At 37.0% G+C, this 21,312-nt stretch overlaps 2 protein-coding genes across 7 annotated transcripts; one reads left to right on the plus strand and one right to left on the minus strand.

Moving 5' to 3' along the window:
- Positions 1-898: 898 nt before the first annotated feature.
- Positions 899-14,409, minus strand: LOC141433246 (cyclic GMP-AMP synthase-like receptor). 6 transcript variants are annotated; one of them, XM_074095200.1, is made up of 6 exons: positions 14,040-14,409; positions 12,220-12,419; positions 10,713-11,188; positions 9,911-10,070; positions 3,412-3,828; positions 900-1,992 (listed from the first exon to the last, which is right to left on the minus strand). In XM_074095200.1, the coding sequence occupies exons 2-6, from the start codon at positions 12,391-12,393 to the stop codon at positions 1,933-1,935; spliced, it is 1,287 nt and encodes a 428-aa protein (XP_073951301.1). In that variant the 5' UTR covers positions 12,394-12,419; positions 14,040-14,409; the 3' UTR covers positions 900-1,932. The 6 variants fall into 6 exon arrangements, with proteins under 6 accessions (XP_073951297.1, XP_073951295.1, XP_073951300.1 ...); XM_074095196.1 differs by having other exon boundaries at positions 899-3,828; positions 14,102-14,408; XM_074095194.1 differs by having other exon boundaries at positions 899-3,828; positions 14,040-14,407.
- Positions 14,410-15,508: 1,099 nt separating this feature from the next.
- On the plus strand, positions 15,509-20,482 carry LOC141433247 (cyclic GMP-AMP synthase-like receptor). Its single transcript, XM_074095201.1, has 5 exons — positions 15,509-15,693; positions 16,245-16,516; positions 17,397-17,604; positions 18,075-18,752; positions 19,114-20,482. Exons 2-5 carry the CDS (start codon positions 16,251-16,253, stop codon positions 19,483-19,485), a joined length of 1,524 nt encoding a protein of 507 aa, XP_073951302.1. The 5' UTR covers positions 15,509-15,693; positions 16,245-16,250; the 3' UTR covers positions 19,486-20,482.
- The last annotated feature ends 830 nt before the right edge of the window (positions 20,483-21,312 follow it).

The raw sequence follows: 21,312 nt of genomic DNA on the forward strand, positions 1-21,312 counted from the left end.
TTTACATCGATATTCGATAGTAAGTAACGATAGAGCTATCTATCGTTACTATCATGTTATTTTGTTACTAATAAATATATCATGATTTCTATAGGTACTATACTCTTTGGTCATGATCTGTCATGGCGACAAAATATAAAGAGAACCTTAGAGAACTTGTCACGCGGTAGCCCTAACAATTTTGTTGCCAGCCTAATGACAGCTGTGTTTAGTTCTGCTACTCACTGTTAGAGGGCTCGTCTTCAGATAATGAGGGCTATCGTTTTTTGTCTGACTAGATGGCGCACTGTTGCGTGAGGTTTTTAAGTATGGCTTTCAAAGTCTGTTATTACGGGCGTGAAAACGAAGTTTAGTTTAAAATAATATTTAATACACCTTAAACCGTACCATAAAAATATCGAGCATGCCACAGTGTTGTATAGTCCCCGTTTTGTTCGGAAAAAAGGGAGGACAAAGGTTTCCGAAAGACAAAACTGTCTCAAAACACAGACATTCATTGCCCCGGCCGGAACGCATATTTGCCATAATTAATTTCAGATATTGCAAAATACTCACAAAATTATTCTAATTATAAATAAACCCGCGTAGCTCACCCAAAAACTATGAGATTTGACATATCGGAGACCTCACGCTACACTAGCGCCTCTTGGCGAATTCATAAGCGATAGCCCTCATTCATTGTTTACTTTCTCTCCTACAAGCTGACCCGCTAGCCGCTAAGAGCGACAAACTGACCTCAGGAACTGACATTATCATGGTTTTGCGCTAGTGTCGCCCCCTGCGAAGAGCTTTTCCTAATATGCCCTATTGAGAGAGGACGATAATTATACCAACTTTTCCGATAAAACACGATGGAAAATCTACCTAGCGGGTTCACGAATAAAACATTTTTTTTTTATAAATGTATGTATTTACGTACAAAATATCAATAGTAGTATAACAATTTTGTAAACATTAATTACAGACAGATTTATAACACTAGAAATCTTTAAATATCTGTAATGGATGGGAATGGGAACAATAATTAATTAACCCTTTTCCAGGCATAGTGTACATAGCGACCACATAAATGAACACAAATATTCGAAATCAATTGAAGTCGTTGAAGTTTATTCGTTTTTTAAATGAATCCCTCATAGGTAAACAACAAAACTATGATTCATGTTGTGGTGGCGTATCTAAATTCAAGGGGCCTGAAAAAGGGTTAAACCAGTTCCCAGATCACGAGTAAAATTAAAGTTTAAATTGTCGATTTAAATTTTACCTGTTTATACAGCCAGGTTGCATTTATATTAATCCTATTCAAGGATGCCGTTAGGGTCTGTATTTGTCGACCCGAAATGAAGGACCATAAACATCTGATAATTCAAAATGTTCTATAGCTACAAGGTACATACCTACCTACATGAAGGTTTGAATTTTCAGGTCATATATTATTGGCATTTCTTCTGGGTCGACATTACGGTATTTGACTATTTTGTATATGTTTTATAAATTAAAACTACACAATGCCTGTTATCGAATAGAAAAACAATTTTTAAGCTACCTTTACAAATAACAAAGTTATAAAGGTTTGAAATTCAAGATTAGACAGAGAAAGACATACTGGCATGTGACGTCACACGCCAGTACCGCCGTACTTGCTGCATAGAGAAAATCGTTTGAGAAAGAGATAGTTATATAGATTTTTCAAAAAAACACTATAAATCCAATTTTCAACCGATTTAAATTTTCTCTTCGCTAAACACTATCTGTTTATCTATATTTTCATAATAATATTAAGATATGGCAAAATCAGGAGTTGTCAAATACCGTATTACCGGTAAAGTAATTTACCCGCACCCCTACTAAAATATACAGTCAGGTAATGTTAATGTTACCTAGTTAGGTACTTCTATACCAAAAAGCTTTGAATAAAAATAATGCCCTTACCTAAAGTTTGCTTCTGATAGCGAGACGTCGGGATAAAGCAAACGCGAAAGGATGTTTATCCTGAAAGGAAATTGCTGATTATAAGGCTATATTTTCGACCTTTTTTTTATTAAAATGATTTTTCACTAGTAAGTCCTAATTAAAGTAGGTACAATCTTAGATTCAGTCTTTCGATTGTTTTTAAAGCCAATGTGATGACTGATGAGACATGGAATAAATCTAAGTCCGCCCAAATTGAATAGAAAAATGAAGAGAAAATTGAATAGAAAAATGATAAAAAATAATTACCTACATATTCATTGTCACCACTAGTTGTTTCGTCCTTTTTACCAATACAGATTTGTTTATCTTATCATTATTATTATGTATGAATGACTCTTTCGATTGACGATTGACGTCGATTATACCCAATATACTTTTGATTAGTTGGCAGCTCCCATACAAATTATTGACAATTCAAATTTATGAAAAAGTGTCTCCATACAAATTATTGGTTTTAGAATTGGAAAAGACAGCAGCAAAATCAGAAGTTAAGTTGATCGATCCGATCAGTCACTAAGAAGCGTTACTGCCGTTTTACAATGTAAATCGCGGACACTGATACCATCTATTGTAGCTGTTTATAATTTCATTTTTTATGCATTTCTGTCATTAATTATGATCATAACAGTTTCATATAAAATATTTATACTAACATCCATTTTTTCTGCTATTTTATAAATTCTATCTAAACTATTAACGTATGTTATGTAACACTTTTACTGTTACCGGTTCGCTACAACCAAATGTCATAATACCAAGTTCCTAGTACGCCGCAATATCGAAACCTTTCCTTTTCTTTATAGCCTTTACTTTTATAACGCGTTTAAAATAAATTATTCCAGTAAGATCGTGCCATTGATACATTTCTGACGAATTACAATGATCGATCAAACGCCGAGGCGTCATGCTACTAGCATCATACTGGAATAATGACAACTGGACATTAGAGCCATTATAAAAAAATACACATTTATTTAAACATATCATTGTTTCCATTTTGTAAAATAATCCAGCTAGCCAAACTAAACTATAATAGAATAGGTAGTCAAAATATTTTTCAAGTCAAAACCCAATACTAAGACTTTCCTTGCCTTAGTGAAGTAAAGCAGTTTCTGGAATATTTTCCCCAAGCAGACTAAAATTAGTGTCTGTATCACTAAGTAGCAACGATCCCACAGTATCCCGTTCGAGATGCTTCAGCTTGTTCTCATGAAGAGTAACTTTGTCAGTCAAGCTATCTATTTTGTCTGCTAATACCTCAATCTTGTCGGTCATAGAAACCGACATTTTATCAAGCTTGTCTGTTAACTTGTCAAGTTTTGATATTAATACTTTAAGCATACTCAGCGATGTGTCGTTTTGCAGGCTTCCCTCACTTGTACTTTTGGTGTCCATGGTATCGTTGTCTTGGCTACTTTGGCTACCATTACTACTTACCGACTGTACCGAGACCTGTTGCTTCAAACTAGCATTAGCTAAGAGATTCAAGTGATGCTTGTAGAACTCGGACTCCTTGTATTGTGCCAATTCTTCAGCATTTAAGAGATACGCGACACTGCGCTCGATGTCACCAGCTTTCAGTGAACTGATTACTTCTAGCAACCTATCCGCATACAACGTCTGTAGAGTCGGCTTCAACGTTTCAATGAGGTTGTTGCTCGGGTTCCAGTAGTACGGGATATTTTTTTTTACAATGGCTTCGTGGAGTTCTTCAACCATGGTTTGGAAGAGAAGGCTGATCTTATTCTGCCAGTACTTGCGGTCGTTTTCCTTCTCGATTTTCCAGAGGAATAAAGTTTTTATGTAGTAACTTGCGATGGCTTTGAGCCCTAATGCGTCGCGTAGCTTCTTGACCTGTAAATAAAAAATATAACGGTTACGTTGCGAGTGCGTATCTACAAATGAAGAGTAGAAATTAATTAGTTAAGTAGGTACAGTATACAGCAGTGACGCGTCATGTAAAAAAAAAGAAATTTTTGAACAAAAAAGTAAAAAATAACAAAAAATGGAACCGATTACAAAACCCTTGAAAATATTTTTCTAGGTAGGTACCTACCTACTAGCTCGAAATCGGTGACACTGCACGAGCCAGCAGGAGTAGAACAATAGTCGTCTACCTCATCTACATACTATGGGTTTCAATCCCTCCTGCTGGGTCGTGCTGTGTCACCGACTTCGAGCTAGTAGGTAGGTACCTGCATAGAAAAATATTTTCAAGGGTTTTGTAGTCGGTTCCATTTTATGTATTTTTTTATTTTTGGAGTCGGTTTGACTTTTTTGTTAAAAAAAAAATCTTTATTTCTCACGTTTTAGTGATTTGTAGCCAAAGTGCATCTCACAACGACTCCATTAAGCCCAAACACGGCTTAGTTACGTTGTTTTATAACAGAGTTCCGTTGCCTACCTCCCGGCTTCAGCATCAGATCAGTTCGAAATAATCATTAACTTAAATCTTCTTCTTATCGTTTAATCATGATCGTTTATAGACGCGCGAGCATTACTTAGCTTTGACGAGTTCCATTGGCCATCTATGGTCTTCTTCATCAGGTCCAGTTTACCAAATGATACTTTTTGAATGTAAATGCTTATCTTAATGCTAAATATGTAAAAATCGCCATAGGTGTGCCTATAAACTTTGAGGTTTGCCCTCGATTTCCCTAGGATCCCATCATCAGATCTTGAAAATCGGTTCACAATTGACTTAGTAATCAATGAACATACATAAAAAAAATACAAACTTTGGCACATAGAACCTCCTCCTTTTTTGAAGTCGGTTAATTAGGTAATCTGGTGGGAATGGGGTTGTAATTACGGTGCCACGCTACTGGAACAGTATCCAGTTACAAAGTATTGTTGAACTACAATCTATCATGTTTATTCCTCTGCGTCCACACTTGAATCACAATATTCACAATACAAGTAACAGGCAGTAGACCGACTCTGCCGTATTCTTGAAATTTATACCTACGGCTGCGCGGAGCGCTAGGGTTGGCAACTACAAAAAGTAAAAGTAAAACAGACGTGTGTAGATTTTTATTGTACGAGTATGTGTTCTTTGAGGGTATGTATTATAAGACCGACAAATCATAATCCCTACAGTTGAAATGTCGACGCATAACACATCGAAATTCAGAATACCGAATGTACAAAATACCGACAACCGATACACCGAAGGTCGAAATATCTATTTTTAAATGACCGAAAGTACAAAATCCCGAAAATGGGGTATGTATTATAATACCGAAAAATCATATTACCTACAGTCGAAATATCGACACTTAACAAATCGAAATTCAGAATACCGAAAGTACAAAATACCGAAAGTAAAAAAAAGTTTGATCTGTGCGAGCGAGCGAAGCGAGCGAGCAAGACGGTTCGAGGCAAAAGCGACTTGGATAGGTTAGGTTCAGAAGGCTAAGGCGGGAGCAAAGCGGAGCGTAGCTCCCGCCTTAGCCTTCGATGTTAGGTTTTTTTTTATAGCAGCCCGGATAATATTGCTTCACAAATGATCTTTGCTGTTGAATCTTATCCAACCTACTTTCTTAGTGGTAGTTAAGTATCTTGCCTGCTATAAAAAAAACCTAACATCGAAGGCTAAGGCGGGAACTACGCTCCGCTCCGCTCCGCTTCGTTCCCGCCTTAGCCTTCTGAACCTAACCTATCCGAGTCGCTTCTGCTGCAAACCGTCTTGCTCGCTCGCTTCGCTCGCTCGCACAAATCTTTTCCTGCTATATTTGTTTCGTCTTTGGTATAACGGCAGTTTCGGTATTTTGATTTTCGATATATTGATTGTCGATTATTTTACTTGTAGTGATTATGACTGTTCGGCATTATGAGTTTTCGACCTTTCGAGTGTAGGTATTTTGATCTTCGGGATTGTAGTCTTCGGGTTTTAGGCTGCCGGTCAAATGTACTTTCGGGATTTCAAACTTTCGGTCATATATCCATTCGACGTTTTAATATTCGGCCTTCCGTCCATAGGTCTTGGGAAATTCGGTCTTTCGTTTATCGGTATTATAATACATACCCGTTCTTTGAGTATTTATCTGGAATAGATAATTCTAGATAAATGCTCAAAGTATGTGTTAGTTTTAGGTGTATGAATAAAACATATGTTACTTTTATGATTATTTTATTAATTAATTAATTAGACGATTATTTATTATTTTTTAGACGACCAGATGGCCTAGTGGTTAGAGAACCTGACTACGAAACTTGAGGTCCCGGGTTCGATTCCCGTGTCGGGGCAGATATTTGTATGAAAACTACGAATGTTTGTTCTCGGGTCTTGGGTGTTTCATATGTATTTAAGTATGTATCTATCTATATAATTATATTTATCCGTTGCTTAGTATCCATAACACAAGCTTTGCTAAGCTTACTTTGGGGCTTTGGGACTAGGTTAATTGGTGTGAATTGTCCCGTGATATTTATTTATTTAATTATAAGTCGGTAATCGAAAAAAAATTGCATTTCTAGCATTTAAGTCCCTGAGCAAAGCCGCGGACGGAAAGACAGACGGACAGACATGGCGAAACTATAAGGGTTCCATTTTTGGCATTTTGGCTACGAAACCCTAAAAACCGCATTCAAATCGGTCCACCCGTTTAAGAGCTACGGTGCCACAGACAGACACACATAGTGGTCAAACTTATAATAGGTACCCCTCTTTTTGCGTCGGGGGTTAAAAACAGAGACAGGCATTACGTGCGTTATCCGTCAGTTAAAATCAATCAATGGGTGGTGAAACAGCCCCTAAGTCTATTTGTTTAGGTAGGTCTAGGTAACAGTCAAGGGCATAAATATCTACGAGTATACACTATACAGCAATAGCGTCACATTTATGTATAGACCGACCTTATAGATAGTGACATAAAGGTGTATACATATTTTTGACGTCTTGGTAACGTACCTATGTATTCACAACATTCAGAAAACATTCCTCGCACTCATATTTGCATTGTTTTGTATATACCAAAACTTCGCTCCACTGAGCTGTTTCCACTAAAGCGAAACCGAAATACAGATGCACAGAAAAACCAGAAAAATAGACCAGCGCTGGGAACCCAGGTCCTCGGCATTCCATGCCACGTGCTATACCGCTACACCACCACTGGACAGGGGCACAGACACGAATTTCTCCTATGCACCACATATCTCAGCTTGTTTGTTTCTTATTTAGTCACTTAAGCAGCGACACTAGCGACATCTATGCTGTAGCCCTCATCGAGAATCTTTCAGCATTCCATTGGAACTAACCGCTCACCCGGTCAAGAGACGTCTTTATTAAGCAATCAAATTGAGATTTCAATTTTAATTTTTTTTTTTCAAGTTTGTATTTTCGAGCGTTTATAGCCACGTTACGGAATCTAAACGGGGGCGAATAGAGCGGGCGGCGCGGCGCAGCGCTCACTCGACCAGCGACCGGACTGCGCGGCGCGCGGCGTGGCACTGCATAGTTTTATCGGGCTAAGTTTGGTTAGCGACCGTGTAAGACGCTTCGCTGTGTGCGTGCGCCGATTCGGGCGCTCTAGTATGAAGTCGAATTACTGGCTATATTACTTGTATTGTGCTTGAATGAGCGTGATAGGTAGTACCTATACACCGTGTTATTTTTTATTTCAGTTAACTTTCCAGAACATTAACTCCATAACTAAAATTATTTTGGTTCATACACACGTATTTAGCAAAAGAAGGTTAAAAAAGTGAGTTTTGATATTATTATATCTCTACCAATAGAATCGCATTTACCTAGCCTCGTTCCGCTGTTTCCACCAAAGCGGTGCTGTGCGAGGATAGGTAAATGAAGCGTTTCTATTGGTTCCCTGAAAAACACATTCTTCGCTCATCTCTGGTGGAAACGTAGCCTTAGCGGAAAACAAGAAGAACACGGTGAATATTACAATGCAGGACCCGCCGTCCTCCACATCTATACAATCGGACTTGGCTGTCATGCATATGTGTTAGCGGAGAAGCTCGGTAAAAATGTAAGGATAAGGACCTTCGCAAAATAACCCAAAACCTTTGTTTCCCAGAACACCCATTTAGCAAAACATCCATTTCCCTATTAGATAAATTTCCCGAAACGTCAATTTACCTAAATGCCTTTTTCCCAGAACACCCATTTATGTACCAAAACATCCATTTCCCTATTAGATAAATTTGCCGAAACCGGAAACGTCAATTTAGCTAAATGCCTTTTTCCCAGAACACCCATTTACTAAATCATCCATTTCCCTATTAGATAAATTTCCCGAAATGCCATTTTCCCAGGACATTCATTTCCCAAAACGCCCGTTACCATATAAAACAAACTTCCCAAAACGTCCGTTCACTTAAATCAATAACAATAACTATTTCATATTAGGAAACGGATCGATCTTTTATACTTAGGTCAATACGGAATTCTGTCTACTAGAATTTGGATGTTATGGTAAACGTATCTTCTCAGATTTGGATATCTCAGAAAACGAATCCTTCCTCCTCCTTTCTAAGATCCTTTTTTTATAATATTAAATTCCCTGAATATTCGTTTTCTGAGATATCCAAATCTGATTCGGATTTCGGATTTTGATGTTTTAAGAAACTGATCTCTCATGCATGCCTAAACGCATAAAATGAGTCTTCTATAGTAATTTTCTGCGATTGTCGTAGCCAAAAACAATATTTTATTAAGTTCGAATCTATATTCACTTTATTCTGCGATGACAATACGAAATTAATGACTACCTATATATTTTCAATATGTTCGAGGCGATGGGAGGTTGGGAGGCACCGTTGGGGCGATATATGGGAGAACTCCATTCGTTTCTTAGCAGACACTGATAAACGGTTCTATTAATTATTTACTAGCTAGTTATTTGTTTCGTGGTCAGTGAACTTATCGTTTTGTACTACAAATTATCCACATACTTCTAGAAAAATAAAACCTGAAGCATGGCTGGTCAAACCCTGGCCTGCGCGCCTTGTAATGGCCCGCCAAAGTATTCCAAATTGCCCGCCAACGCGGTAGTCAGCTAGTCAGTCAATAGGGTGACTATTTTAGTAGTTAGGTGCCCTTTAAGGCAGTGGCCCGGCGAAGCCTCGGACGTAAAAGTTTTGCCCATCTAGAAAATTTATTGACTAGCCTTGTCCTAAAGCACGGTTTCCATTCCACTCATTAAGGACTTGGTTTAACTCGCAAGAATAAACTGCTTACTTGTATTTCCACCAAGAAATTAATAATTATGTAATTATAATTATTATGAAATAAATGTTTTTGGTACCTATTTTAATAATGAGTGAAAATCACGAAAGTTTAAAACATTGAACTCGCTCAGTTAAAGAGAACGGAGCGGTGTCCTTACGGAGTCCGTTCAACTAGCAATGGTAAATTACATAGGAACGTTTCTACAGAGAAAGAGGTAGGGTAGCGGACTAGCGGTGTAAAAATGCAGAAAAAGTCGTAACAGAAAATAAAAGTATCGCATTTGAGAAAACAAAAAGCTGGTCAATAAAATGAGTTCGCTGCGTCAGATTACTAATAAAATAATGTATTAATGTCCGGCCGGCTAGTTTGAAAAGAACTTAATTTTCTGTTCAGCCAGCTCCGCTCATACCTCTTTTGCAGTGGGAATCAATCAAACAACTGAACCCTTTGTTGGTGGAAACGCAAACCTATTTTATAAAAACGGAGCGGAGTCCGCTCTGCTTAGCCATTTCCTGCTCATTATTCGTATTCGTTCGCGGTGGAAACCGTGCTAAGGCTTCAGTGCCATATCTATCTCACGTGAGCGATTTCGCTCGCGTAGGATCTTATCCTACTGTCCTGCCATATCTACCTGTAGAATTTGCGAATTCGCTCGCGTAGGATCTATCCTACTATCCTGCCATATCTACGTGAAGCCTCTACCAGGTAGAGGCTACTTAATTTTACATAGATCTAAATAATCCTTACGAGTCGGATGGTGATCTTGAGTTGTTGGCAGCCTTTCATCAAGTCACGCTCGAAGTCCTGGAACGAGAGACGCCAGCATCGGTTCTGTTGCGTTTCTGGCATACCCTTGGCTGGCTTCGGTACCACCAGCCAGTCGCGGGATTGCATGCCGTCCACTTGTCTGTGAATACCAAATTGATATTAAGACGAGCTATGAGTATTATTCCTACTTATATTAAATGCGAAAGTGTGAGTATTTTTCGTGTGTTTGTATGATAAATAAATAATAAATAAATATCACAGGACAAATCACACCAATTGACCCAGTCCCAAAGTAAGCTTAGCAAAGCTTGTGTTATGGGTACTAAGCAACGGATAAATATAATTATATAGATATAGATACATACTTAAATACTTTTAAACACCCAAGACCCGAGAACAAATATTCGTATTTTTCATACAAATATCTGCCCCGACACGGGAATCGAACCCGGGACCTCAAGCTTCGTAGTCAGGTTCTCTAATGGACTCGACGGATTTGGATGAAATTTGGTATGTAGATAGCTGAACATCTGGAATAACACATAGGCTATTTTTTACCGCGATATTCCCACGGGATCGAGATAAATATCTCGAAATTTCTACAGTTGGATTTAGAATCATGAAATTTGGCGCGGGTGTTTTACATAAGTATATATACAACGTCACGTCAGTGGAATCTACTATAATATTTCTGGGAAGTCCCATGAGAATTTAGTAAAATCCCGGAATTTCAATTCGGCTGTCGGATCTGATGGATTACTAATAAAATTAAATTACATACTTATATCCTTGAGGCCAGCGTGGGTGTGAAAACCTGATAACGGGTACCAAGTCCACATCCAAGTTGAACGGAGGTCTGCCTTCGCTGTTCCTTACATTTAAAGTAAATGCAGGCCCCGACATCTTATATTTGAGTAAATACAAGTCCCCATTCACGGTTACTTCGCCTTTCATGTCATTGACAGCTTTCTGCACAATACTGTGCATCCAAGCCCTGAATTTGTTCTGAAGAAAGTATTTATCACTGTCTCTCCAGTCTCTGGTTACTTTATGTCTGTCTTCCCATTCCGGTTGCTTGTCTAAGTTATCAAAAGAGTTGATTATCTTCATTTTAACAAATCCAGGCTCATCATTTTCCAGAATGATGCCATTTTCTCCATGCTCGTAGTTAATAGGAAGACGGATCACAATGTCCATGTCGAATTCATCTAGTTTAGAGACTTTTATTCCGTCATACACGCTTCCAGCAAAGAGAACCTAAAAATGTTCATTACTTGAGATTGCTGACCACTAACCAAACAAGCGAGTGTTAGGAATTTAGGAAGTGTGCTAGTGCTAGTTGATTAAGTACCTACATTCTCCAAAACTTACTTACAGACCTTGTGCAGCTTGTAAAATTCTCATATTCTATTGTTACTATTGAGCTGTTTCGGATGAAAGTAGGTCAGACATGGTGTGCGTTTTATAACATATTATTAATAGATTAACTTGTAACTCGTTTGTAGGTATACAGAATGACTGGTAATTCGACCTATTCCTTGGAAGAGGTTACTCTAGAGCTTATTCGCAATGTTTTTGGCCCAGTTAACCAGAAACCGAAATTCAGTAGTTTACGAGTTTTAGGTTTTTTTTTCGAAAAATTACTGCCTTCCGACCCAAAAGTGGCAATTGTAAAAAAAGTACATGCATTAGGACAGACAATTGTTTTCTAGTAAGTAGCCGTGAGCTAAAGGTTTTTTTTAATGATGTAAAAAAATATGAAGGCTTTAGAAATAAAAGGTTACATCACATCACAAATCATCACAATTTCGATTAGTCAAAAAAAAATTTTTTTTAGTACATATATCAAAATATAACGTTTTGATTGGCCGTAGGTATATAAATCTACTGTCAGCTGAACCTTGCTTCCAAGTAAAATGTATGAAGGTATGGTATAATTTTTTAACTGACTTCAAGAAATGAAGGGATTTCAAAGAAAAAATCTGATTTATCAATATTATCACCAAATTTCAAGTTCATAGGTAGGTCGATGGGAAGTTAAAAAATTCTATAAGCTGTATGAGAGCTCTTAAACATTTAAAAATTTTTTGCCAATTTTATGACTGGGTCAGCAAAATGTGTATAGGTACTGTGAAATTTGAATACTAGCTCCAACCACATACCTATGTATGGCTGTAGCTGTAACACCGACAGACAACGAACAGATGGACAGTAATAGGGCTACATTTGGACCCTTCAGGCACGGGCCCGATCAACTACAAAAATGTACAAATTAGTGAAAATCTTACCTGGTTGCTGTATTTGCCGAAATATTTGCAGTTCTCTCCCATTTTCTGCTTAACCTGGTCGAACACTCCCTTAAACACTTCCTGAGATTTCTTGTAGTCATCATCCTTGATTGCTACGAAGTTCTTATAAATCTCGGTGAGATATAGGTCCATATATTTCTTATTGACTGACATTTTTCAGCAGCTTTTGGATTTAGTGACTGTAAACAATAGGTATGTGTGAAATCAACCTGGATAACTAATGTCTTAAATCAAGTAAAGATGTGATTGGAGTTTACAATGTGAGTTATCTAGGTTTATTCCAATATGAGTGGATCTCACGGTAGTTTCATGTTCAGAAAAACAATATTATCAATCTTAATAGCCTTTATATCCTGAAACTCCTTACTTAAATAAATAATATTACTCATTTCCTATTCAAATGTTTTGTTATAATATGTCCCAGAGTTAAGTGTGCAGCTTGGCAAAAGCCTCCTCTAACAATTTCCATTGTAAAAATAATATTGCCTACTACAGCCAGAATGACGACTGGATGGCCAAGTGGTTAGAGAACCTGACAACGAATCTTGAGGTCCCGGGTTCGATTCCCGTGTCGGGGCAGATATTTGTATGAAAAATACAAATGTTTGCTCTCGGGTCTTGGGTGTTTAAAAGTATTTTTTAAGTATTTTATTTTATACATTATTTGTATGAATAATTTTAACGTGTGTTCTCGGGTCTTGGATGCTTAATATCTATTTAAGTAAATAATTGTCTATAAAAGTATGTTAATCCATTGCCTATGATAGTATCCATATATCATGTGCTTAGTTTGGGACTAGGTGAATCGGTGTCAAGTGTCCCAAGATATTTTAATTTAATTTAATGTTATTAGAATTTAAAAACAAGCATTAAATTAAATAAGTCAAGGCAGTTGTATAAGGAATCTTCCACTTTTTAAACAGTTACCATAAGGTCGGGGTACTTTGGCCCTGAAGGGTTACTTTGACCCTTGGATATTTTTATTATAACTCGGTGCTGGTTTTATTATTGCTATGAAAATATGGCTCTCTGCCATGTGGTTGACGTTAATTGACCAAACACGTTTTAATGTTTTTATTTTACACTTTATTTTATGTTTTTATGTGGTTCTCATATGGGCTAAAGTAACCTGAAATTACCTGAAGTACCTTATGGTAACTAATTTTTGCAGTATATTGCACCAACATAACATCCCTTTCCCTTTAAATAAAATTATAGTTAGAGTACTAGGTAAAAATAGGACAACTTGATTAGGTATTAGGATTTTTTCTCTCTCTTTGGAAATTCAGGTTTATTGTTTCATTTGGACACAAATAAAGTGACAAATCAAATGTATTAAATTTATCAAAGTAATAACGGAAACAATTGGAATATCGATTTTTTTTCATCTAAATCGGTTCAGCGGCTTATGTGTAATGAAGTAACAAACAAACAGACTTACAAACTTTCGCATTTATTATATAAGTGGGATGGGAAATGGGATACAATTAATTATGTTAATAATCTCTAGTCACAAATTCAGTTGAAAGTTTTTTTCTTTTTATCTAGGCACTTGTCATTATAAATTGTTAGATTTAAATTTCTTATTTTATTTACACAACACACCGGTACCGCGCGGTGACTAAGAAAAACAACTATTAAGATAATGAAAACGACAAGAATACAAATATATACGCCGATGCATTACTAATCAGTATAATAGCGATAAGATAGCAGAAAGTGAATTATTGTCATTAAATTAATAACACATGATGATAAAATTTATAATACTAATTCAGTATAAACACTTTTATATTTACCTTAAACCCGCGCCGTGTAAGCAACGAATAAGTTGTCACAGATACTTAATCAAGATACTTACTAGGATACTACGTACGTTAAGTTGTGTGATGTAAATGGAGTGGACGGAAACGGAATAAAAGAAACAAACAAAACTACTAGAGACGTGGCTCGTTTACTATTGGTCACAAGTAAAACAATTTATAACTGAGGTGAGACGTATTTACTGGAATAGGTTTTGGCTTAGACGCGTGAGTATGCGTTCCCGCCTGCGATTCTTTTAGCGTACGAGTATTTAGTAGTACGGCGGCTGACAACGTTCCGCCAACTTGAAAACAAGCATTTATGTACACTTTTTTATTGAAAAAATTATAAAAATTGCTCACAGTCCTAAGCCTGTATAAAATATGTAGGGAAGTTTTTAGTCGGTATTTAATATAAGTTAAAATTAAAAAAATATGACGTGTGATAACTGAACTATGACGCGGAATTCGGTAATTCGATATTCGTAAAACTACTAAAACTAGTAAGTACGGTTTATACGCAATCACGGGAGCGCATTTACGGGAATTATTTTGTTTACGCAATGAGTTAAGTACTCGTAGATACCGTGGACCTAGTCTTTGGATCTAGTCTTTTTGTGGACACGTACTCGCAGGACTGAGTCCGCGTTTTGCCTAGTACGTCTCACCTCTTGTCATGTTGTTCCCATTGTTCCATCCAATGACAAACATGGTGCGTTCATAAATTAAAGAAATGTGTGTGACCTTGGAGGTTACTACGAAATTCGAAAATCGGAAGTTCGTATCGTACCGTGCCTTCCACTCTTGTTTTATAATATTAACGTCAGCGGAACCGGGACGCCAAGATACGAAGTTCGAATTTTGCACTTCGTAGTAAGTATATAAGGGCCTATGAACGACGGTTTCGATCGTTGGCTCGTCCAATTAAATGTTGTTTAAAATATTACGTTAGACCCACCACTACACTTCACTCTTTTTATTTGATAGTAGTTAACTGGTGCATTAAAGACATATTTATGACTGTAACAGAAAAAAAAGCGGTTGTTAATTGAAATTAGACCAATTTTTTAAGAACGCGACCATAATCAGAGTTCAGAAATGGTTCAGAAGATCGAGGTATTTCCCGTTGTTAGCGAAATGTTACCATGTATAAAAATATATCTGTACACAATTTTACGGATTTTTATCATTCATTACGTAACAAAACAAAGCAAAAACAGTAAATGAGTAAGTAAAAATATAAAAAGTGTACGTTGAATTTGATTTTACAACAAGCTGTATAGTTTTGAAACAGTAAATTCTGTTTTATTTATCAACATTTTAAGTAGTTTCTTATACTTAAAATATTATTTAGTTTTTCCCCGTTGGTATCAAATTGGCTGTGTTCAACTGCAGGACTACTATGAAACTCGAAACTCAAAGTTCGTGTCGTGCGGTCCCTGTGACACTTATACTTAATACGAGAGCGAGAGGGACGGTACGATACGAACTTCGATCGAGTTTCGAGTTTCGTAGTAGCCCTGCGTTCGTCTGAGTATAAAACCGGAGTGATTGTTCCGAGAACGAATCAGTGCGTTATTTAACTTCGTTCGCTGTTGTTTACCGTTATCAGTATCAGAGTAGTGATTTGATTTGAACACTAAGCACCAAGGTAAGCATTTAGTTTCACATTTCTGTTTTCCAGAATTATTTTGGGTTGATTAACCTAATTGATTCTTGACCGACTGGACCTTTTTTTTTAACCGTAAATACTATAAAAGCAAGCATCTTATCTGTTTGCTCCACTTCGTCCACCTAGAATTCTGTTTTTGCAACCTGTCAGAAACTAGATAGGTATGCAATTTTCCAGCAAAAAAAATATCATTGTATTCTTACCAAAATTAATCCAACGCTTTTAGGCATAGATACTTGACAAACGTAGATGGTTTTAAATTTATTTGTAAATTTACCAGTTTCTGCTCGCGACTCCTGTGAAGAATTTGTTTATCGCTATCCTGCGGGAACTTCGCAATTTTTCAGACCAAATTTAATTTGAATTTAGTTCAGCAGTTAAGCAGTAACAGACAGAATACCTAATTTTATAATAATAGATTTTAGAATACTAGATACCTAATTTTATTTTTAAAATTTTTCAATAAAACGGTTTTATTAAATACCCCAACTCTTAATACAACCATAATACTGTTTCAAATATCTGTGAAGGAACTGATGGAAGTCAATCGAGTCCAGAACAATAGCGAAGGAAATAACAACAACGGCAACATTAATCGAGGGTATTTGGGAGCAGTCGCAGCTGTTGGGGCAGTAGCCGCAGGAGGGTTATACTACCTGTATTCTTCTAAAGGAAAAGACAAATCTCAAGTTAACCAAGCAAGACCTACAGAAGCAGAGATGAGCCAACAACCAGGCACAAACACAACAATGACAGGATTATTGGGCTCTTTTACTGATATGCTGCGCTTCGCAAATACTCCGTGAGTGTTCTGTTATTATATAAATTCTGTAATAAAAATATGGTTTTTGGGTAAATTTTGAAATTTCAGAACTTTATGTACTGTAGGTTCAAGTTACTTTGGCCCTTGGGATTAACTCGGTCCTGGTTTTATTATTGCTTTAAGAATATGGCTCTTTGCCATGTGGTTGGTGTTAATTGATCAATCCGTTTTTATGTTTTTATTGGATCCTTCTTTATCTGGTTTTAATATGGACCAAAGTAGCTCTCCAATGGGTCAAAGTACCACAACTGTGTGGTATGTATGTAAATGTAAATCCTTTATTGTCCAAAACTTTAAAAGACTTCAGTGATACTTTTTTATTTTAGTGTTTATTTTCATTTAAATAACTAACCAATGAAAAAAGCCATGGTGGCCTAGTGGTTTGACCTATCGCCTCCCGAGCAGAGGGTCGTGGGTTAAAACCCCAGCTCGCACCTCTTGAGTTTTTCGAAATTCATGTGCGGAATTACATTTGAAATTTACCACGAGCTTTGCGGTGAAGGAAAACATCGTGAGGAAACCTGCACAAACCTGCGAAGCAATTCAATGGTGCGTGTGGAGTTCCCAATTCGCACTGGCCCGCGTTGGAACTATGGCCCAAGCCCTCTTGTTCTGAGAGGAGGCCTGTGCCCAGCAGTGGGACGTATATAGGCTGGGATGAACTAACCAATGATGGACCCTAGTGCAGATACTTAAGTTCGAATATTTAACTGTTGGTCAAGACCGCAAAAGTGCTCAAGAGCTAACAGTTTTTTTTTTATATTTTATTGCATTAGGTAATTTACTTTATAATTTTAGCCGTGTTCTAACATTTTTATAATTTAATTGTTCTTTCACATGCATGTTTATTTAATTTCAGAGTTATGCCTGTTAGGCCTGAAGTGGTAATCCCTGAAAATCCTGTGATAACCAACTTAAACGGGCTTCTGGCTGACATATATGTCCGACACATAGCACTGAGAGATGATGATTTCGAAAAACACTACAAAGTCTTTGATAGCATATTCAGGCGCTTAGTTAAGGAGATGAAGGAGGGAGATGCATACTTTAAACAGTATTCTAGCACGGTAAGAAATTATAATTTATTAATAAGGTTAGGTAAGTTTAGATAAACAGTCTATTTGTAAAGTATTTTGTGCACTATCTATACATATTGGTTAGATAGATAATCATCTATTGTTTATTTGGTCTTTTAAATAAAATCATTCGGTTCCAACAGTTGCTCTTTTTGGCACACAATTTATATTATATTTAGGTATAACATACAATCAGTGCCATACAGAATAGGATTTGCTAATATTTTAAAAACACTCAAGAACTATTTCTAGAGTTAGTTATGTAGATATCCACTTCATAAGATATGTGTGTGAAGTTCCTAATTCCGTGGGAACTAAAGCCCTAGCCCTCTCATTCGGAGAGGAGCCCTGTGGCCAACAGTGGGACTGGGATGTATATATTTTGGGATGATGATGATAATGATGATTGATGATGATGAGTTGTAATAGATGTTACTCAAAACGCGTTTAAATTCTCGCAGGTCCAGTTTGCTGGCAGCCATTATGACAGACTTCGGATCAATAAGCCCGATGAATTCGACATGGACATCATCATAGGCTTGCCTGTGAACCTGAGCGAAGACCGAGTGAACCCGGCGAAAAGCGACGTGGTGCTAGAACCCAAGTCCCCTGGCTTCATCCAGCTCAAAATGGGCGACCAATTCAAGAACCTACCGAACAGGGACGGCGAAGGCTGGCTGATCAACAAAGCAGCCTACAAATGGCTCGACGAACGCAACTATCTGCTCCGCTCGAAGTTCACTGACTGGTTCAAAAGTGTGGTTGACCTAGGTTTGCAACGGTTCGAGAGGAACAGCAATGGTAGTCGCTACAGCGTCGTCGATGGCGTCCCGTACACCTTACGGCTGTCATCCAGCGGGCCAGCCATAACTTTGATCATAGAGAACCAACCCACTAGGTTTAAATTGGACGTGGATTTGGTGCCGGCATTGAAGTTCCCTGAAGAACGTTGGCCCATTTGCAGGGGCTACCGGAAGGTTCCAAAGACTTGTTCGAAGGACATTTGGATGGTGGTACCAAAGCCAAACAAGGCTGGCTTAAACAAGTACGATATGGATCGCTCGTGGCGGCTCGCACTGCACTTGCAGGAGAGAGAGCTCATGCATGACACAAACAACATGAGACAGGCCATTCGGCTGGTGAGTACCTTTTGTACCTTTATAATAAACTTGAGGTAATTTTTGTTTTTGCAACCTTTTTTCTATCACTTTTCAAGCAGAGAATGGTGGGTCGGAACCAGTTTTTTTTAATATACTTTAGGTATCTTTTTATTAGGTATTTTTATATAAGAGGGGGAAAACGAGCATGCGATTTACTTGATGGAAAGCAATCAACGCCGCCTATGAACACCCGAGTGTGCGTGCAACACAGGTGCGTGTTCGGCTCTTTGAGAAATTGCCTAATAGGCTCCATTTTTGAAGATCCCGAAGTAAGGAAGAGGTTACCCAACACCGCATCATTAAAATTATTCTTTATATTGATGTCAGTTTTTGTTTTCAGATAAAGAAATTACGCGACTCAATGGGCATGAACAAAATAGCCAGTTACTACATTAAGACGCTCTTCTTTTTGGAAGCTATAGAGCACGAGAACGACCCGACATACTGGAGTCGCAACAACCCAGCTATGCTGTTCATTACAATGGTAAAGAAATTCCACAAGGCCCTCAGTGACGGAGTCATTCCGTACTTCTGGAATAAGGATAATAACCTTATTGGCCATATTGATAAGTCTATTTTGACAGGATATGCTAATAAACTCCAAAAACTTATGGAAGTTTTGAACACTCCGGCGCAGTACAAAACTGTAGCGAAGTACTTGTTGCCACCAGCCGACTTTGATGTTTATAATAAGAAATTTTTGCACATTTAAACTTTTAATCATTTTAGAAACGTACAGTCAACCTCATCCATCGTGAATTACCTAAAGGCTGAACTAAGATTAGGTAAAGACTAACTAGGGATGCCAAAATAACTTAAGTAGGTACTTATTTGTTTTTGATACTTTATAATGTTTTCTTTGTGACAGTGTGAAGTCGTTCTCGAAAAAATACTTACTTATATATTTTTTAAAGGCCACTTAGATAAATTATTTATGCTGTTGACTGTACTTAAATTTATTTGTGCATGTTACAGTATATTTTTAATTATGTTACTGTGTTTAAAAAAAGTAGCTCAAAATGAGGTAAGTACCAACGTAACAAAAAAATTGTTTGACAGTATGATTATGATTATTATTTCCATTTTAATTTTTCACTAAGTTCTTTCAAATTGAAACTGTTTATTTCGTTTGGCAATGATTCCAATTGTAATTTTGTTATAAATAATTAATGGTGCTTAATATCGTTTATAAGATTAATAAAAGCAATTAATGGGATAAGTGGCTCTACCACATTTTAAAAAGGGAATAAAATTACACATTTCATTTACTATTGTGTTGACTAATTAAGATTTTATGTTTTTTTTAAAGCTATTGTAGAATTATACCCGCTGTGTAAATTGATGGCAGCTAAAAATGTAACATTTTCATTTTATTCAATTTAAAACTTTCAAAAAGTGAAAGAAATTGTTGTTAAATGCACCACGGACTTCAAATAAACTTGTTTATATCGTCTGTGAAATGCACATTATTATTTTTATAATCATTTGAATTTAATTGAAATCTTCGTATTTTACTATTATGAATCCCATATTCGCGAAATTATTTTTATATCTATTTTTACCTATGTGGTAGTATATAGGTATAGATTATAATGTAGAAAGTGGCACTATACTAGTATTCTAGATTTTAAGTAAGAATTTGACGTAATTTTACTGTAAATCCTTGGATTATAATAAAAGGATGTTTTTCTAATAAATGATAATGATTACTTTCTGTCTCTTAACTTCAAGTAGGTACAGTCGAAGAAACTGAATCACGTACCAGGTGGAACCTTTGTGCTGCTACTAATGTCATGTTGACACCACATACATACATCGTTCATACATCTGCCAAAGCAATAATACCGAAATGAACTAAGAAAAGGTTCCACCCTGGTCCGTGATTCAGTTTTCTCAACTGTACCTATGTATAATGTAATCTTTAAGCGATTTACATTTCCTGGGCGACCGAACTCCGCGCTGGCTAAATCGTGGTAAACATACATTTGCTAGAGATAACATCAAGTAGTGCTACATCAGAGCAGTTGAATTGAAATTCCGAGATTTTACTAAATACCTATGAAAATTTCTGAAAATCGCATTGTAGATTTCACTCATGTTGCTTGCATATACTTAAAACAAACCACCACCCACCAAAATTTTATGTCATATAGCTGAAATTTTGGGATTTTATTCCGATTCCGTGAAAATATCGGGATAAAAGTAATTTTGTGATGTTGGTGTAATGTGAAAGAGTAATAAACGAAAACCCAGTGAGAATTCTCGAAAATTACATCATGCGTGGTCTACTCTATAGTGACGTTGTATTAAAAACAACCTTGCCACATGACTATACTCATCGGTTGAGATTTCAAGATTTTATCACGATTCCGTGGGATATCGCGGGGACACACACATACTCACAAACTTTTCCATTATAATATTAGTAGAAAGATGTTGTCAGCCTGTGGCACGTAAGTGTAGCGGTGACCGTTAATTTCACTGCATGTGACAGTCGCGCACGCCAATCAGCGCATAAGCTTACCAGTCTAGTCCACCT

This window comes from Choristoneura fumiferana, chromosome 12 (assembly GCF_025370935.1).
Source record: "Choristoneura fumiferana chromosome 12, NRCan_CFum_1, whole genome shotgun sequence".
Taxonomy (NCBI): domain Eukaryota; kingdom Metazoa; phylum Arthropoda; class Insecta; order Lepidoptera; family Tortricidae; genus Choristoneura; species Choristoneura fumiferana.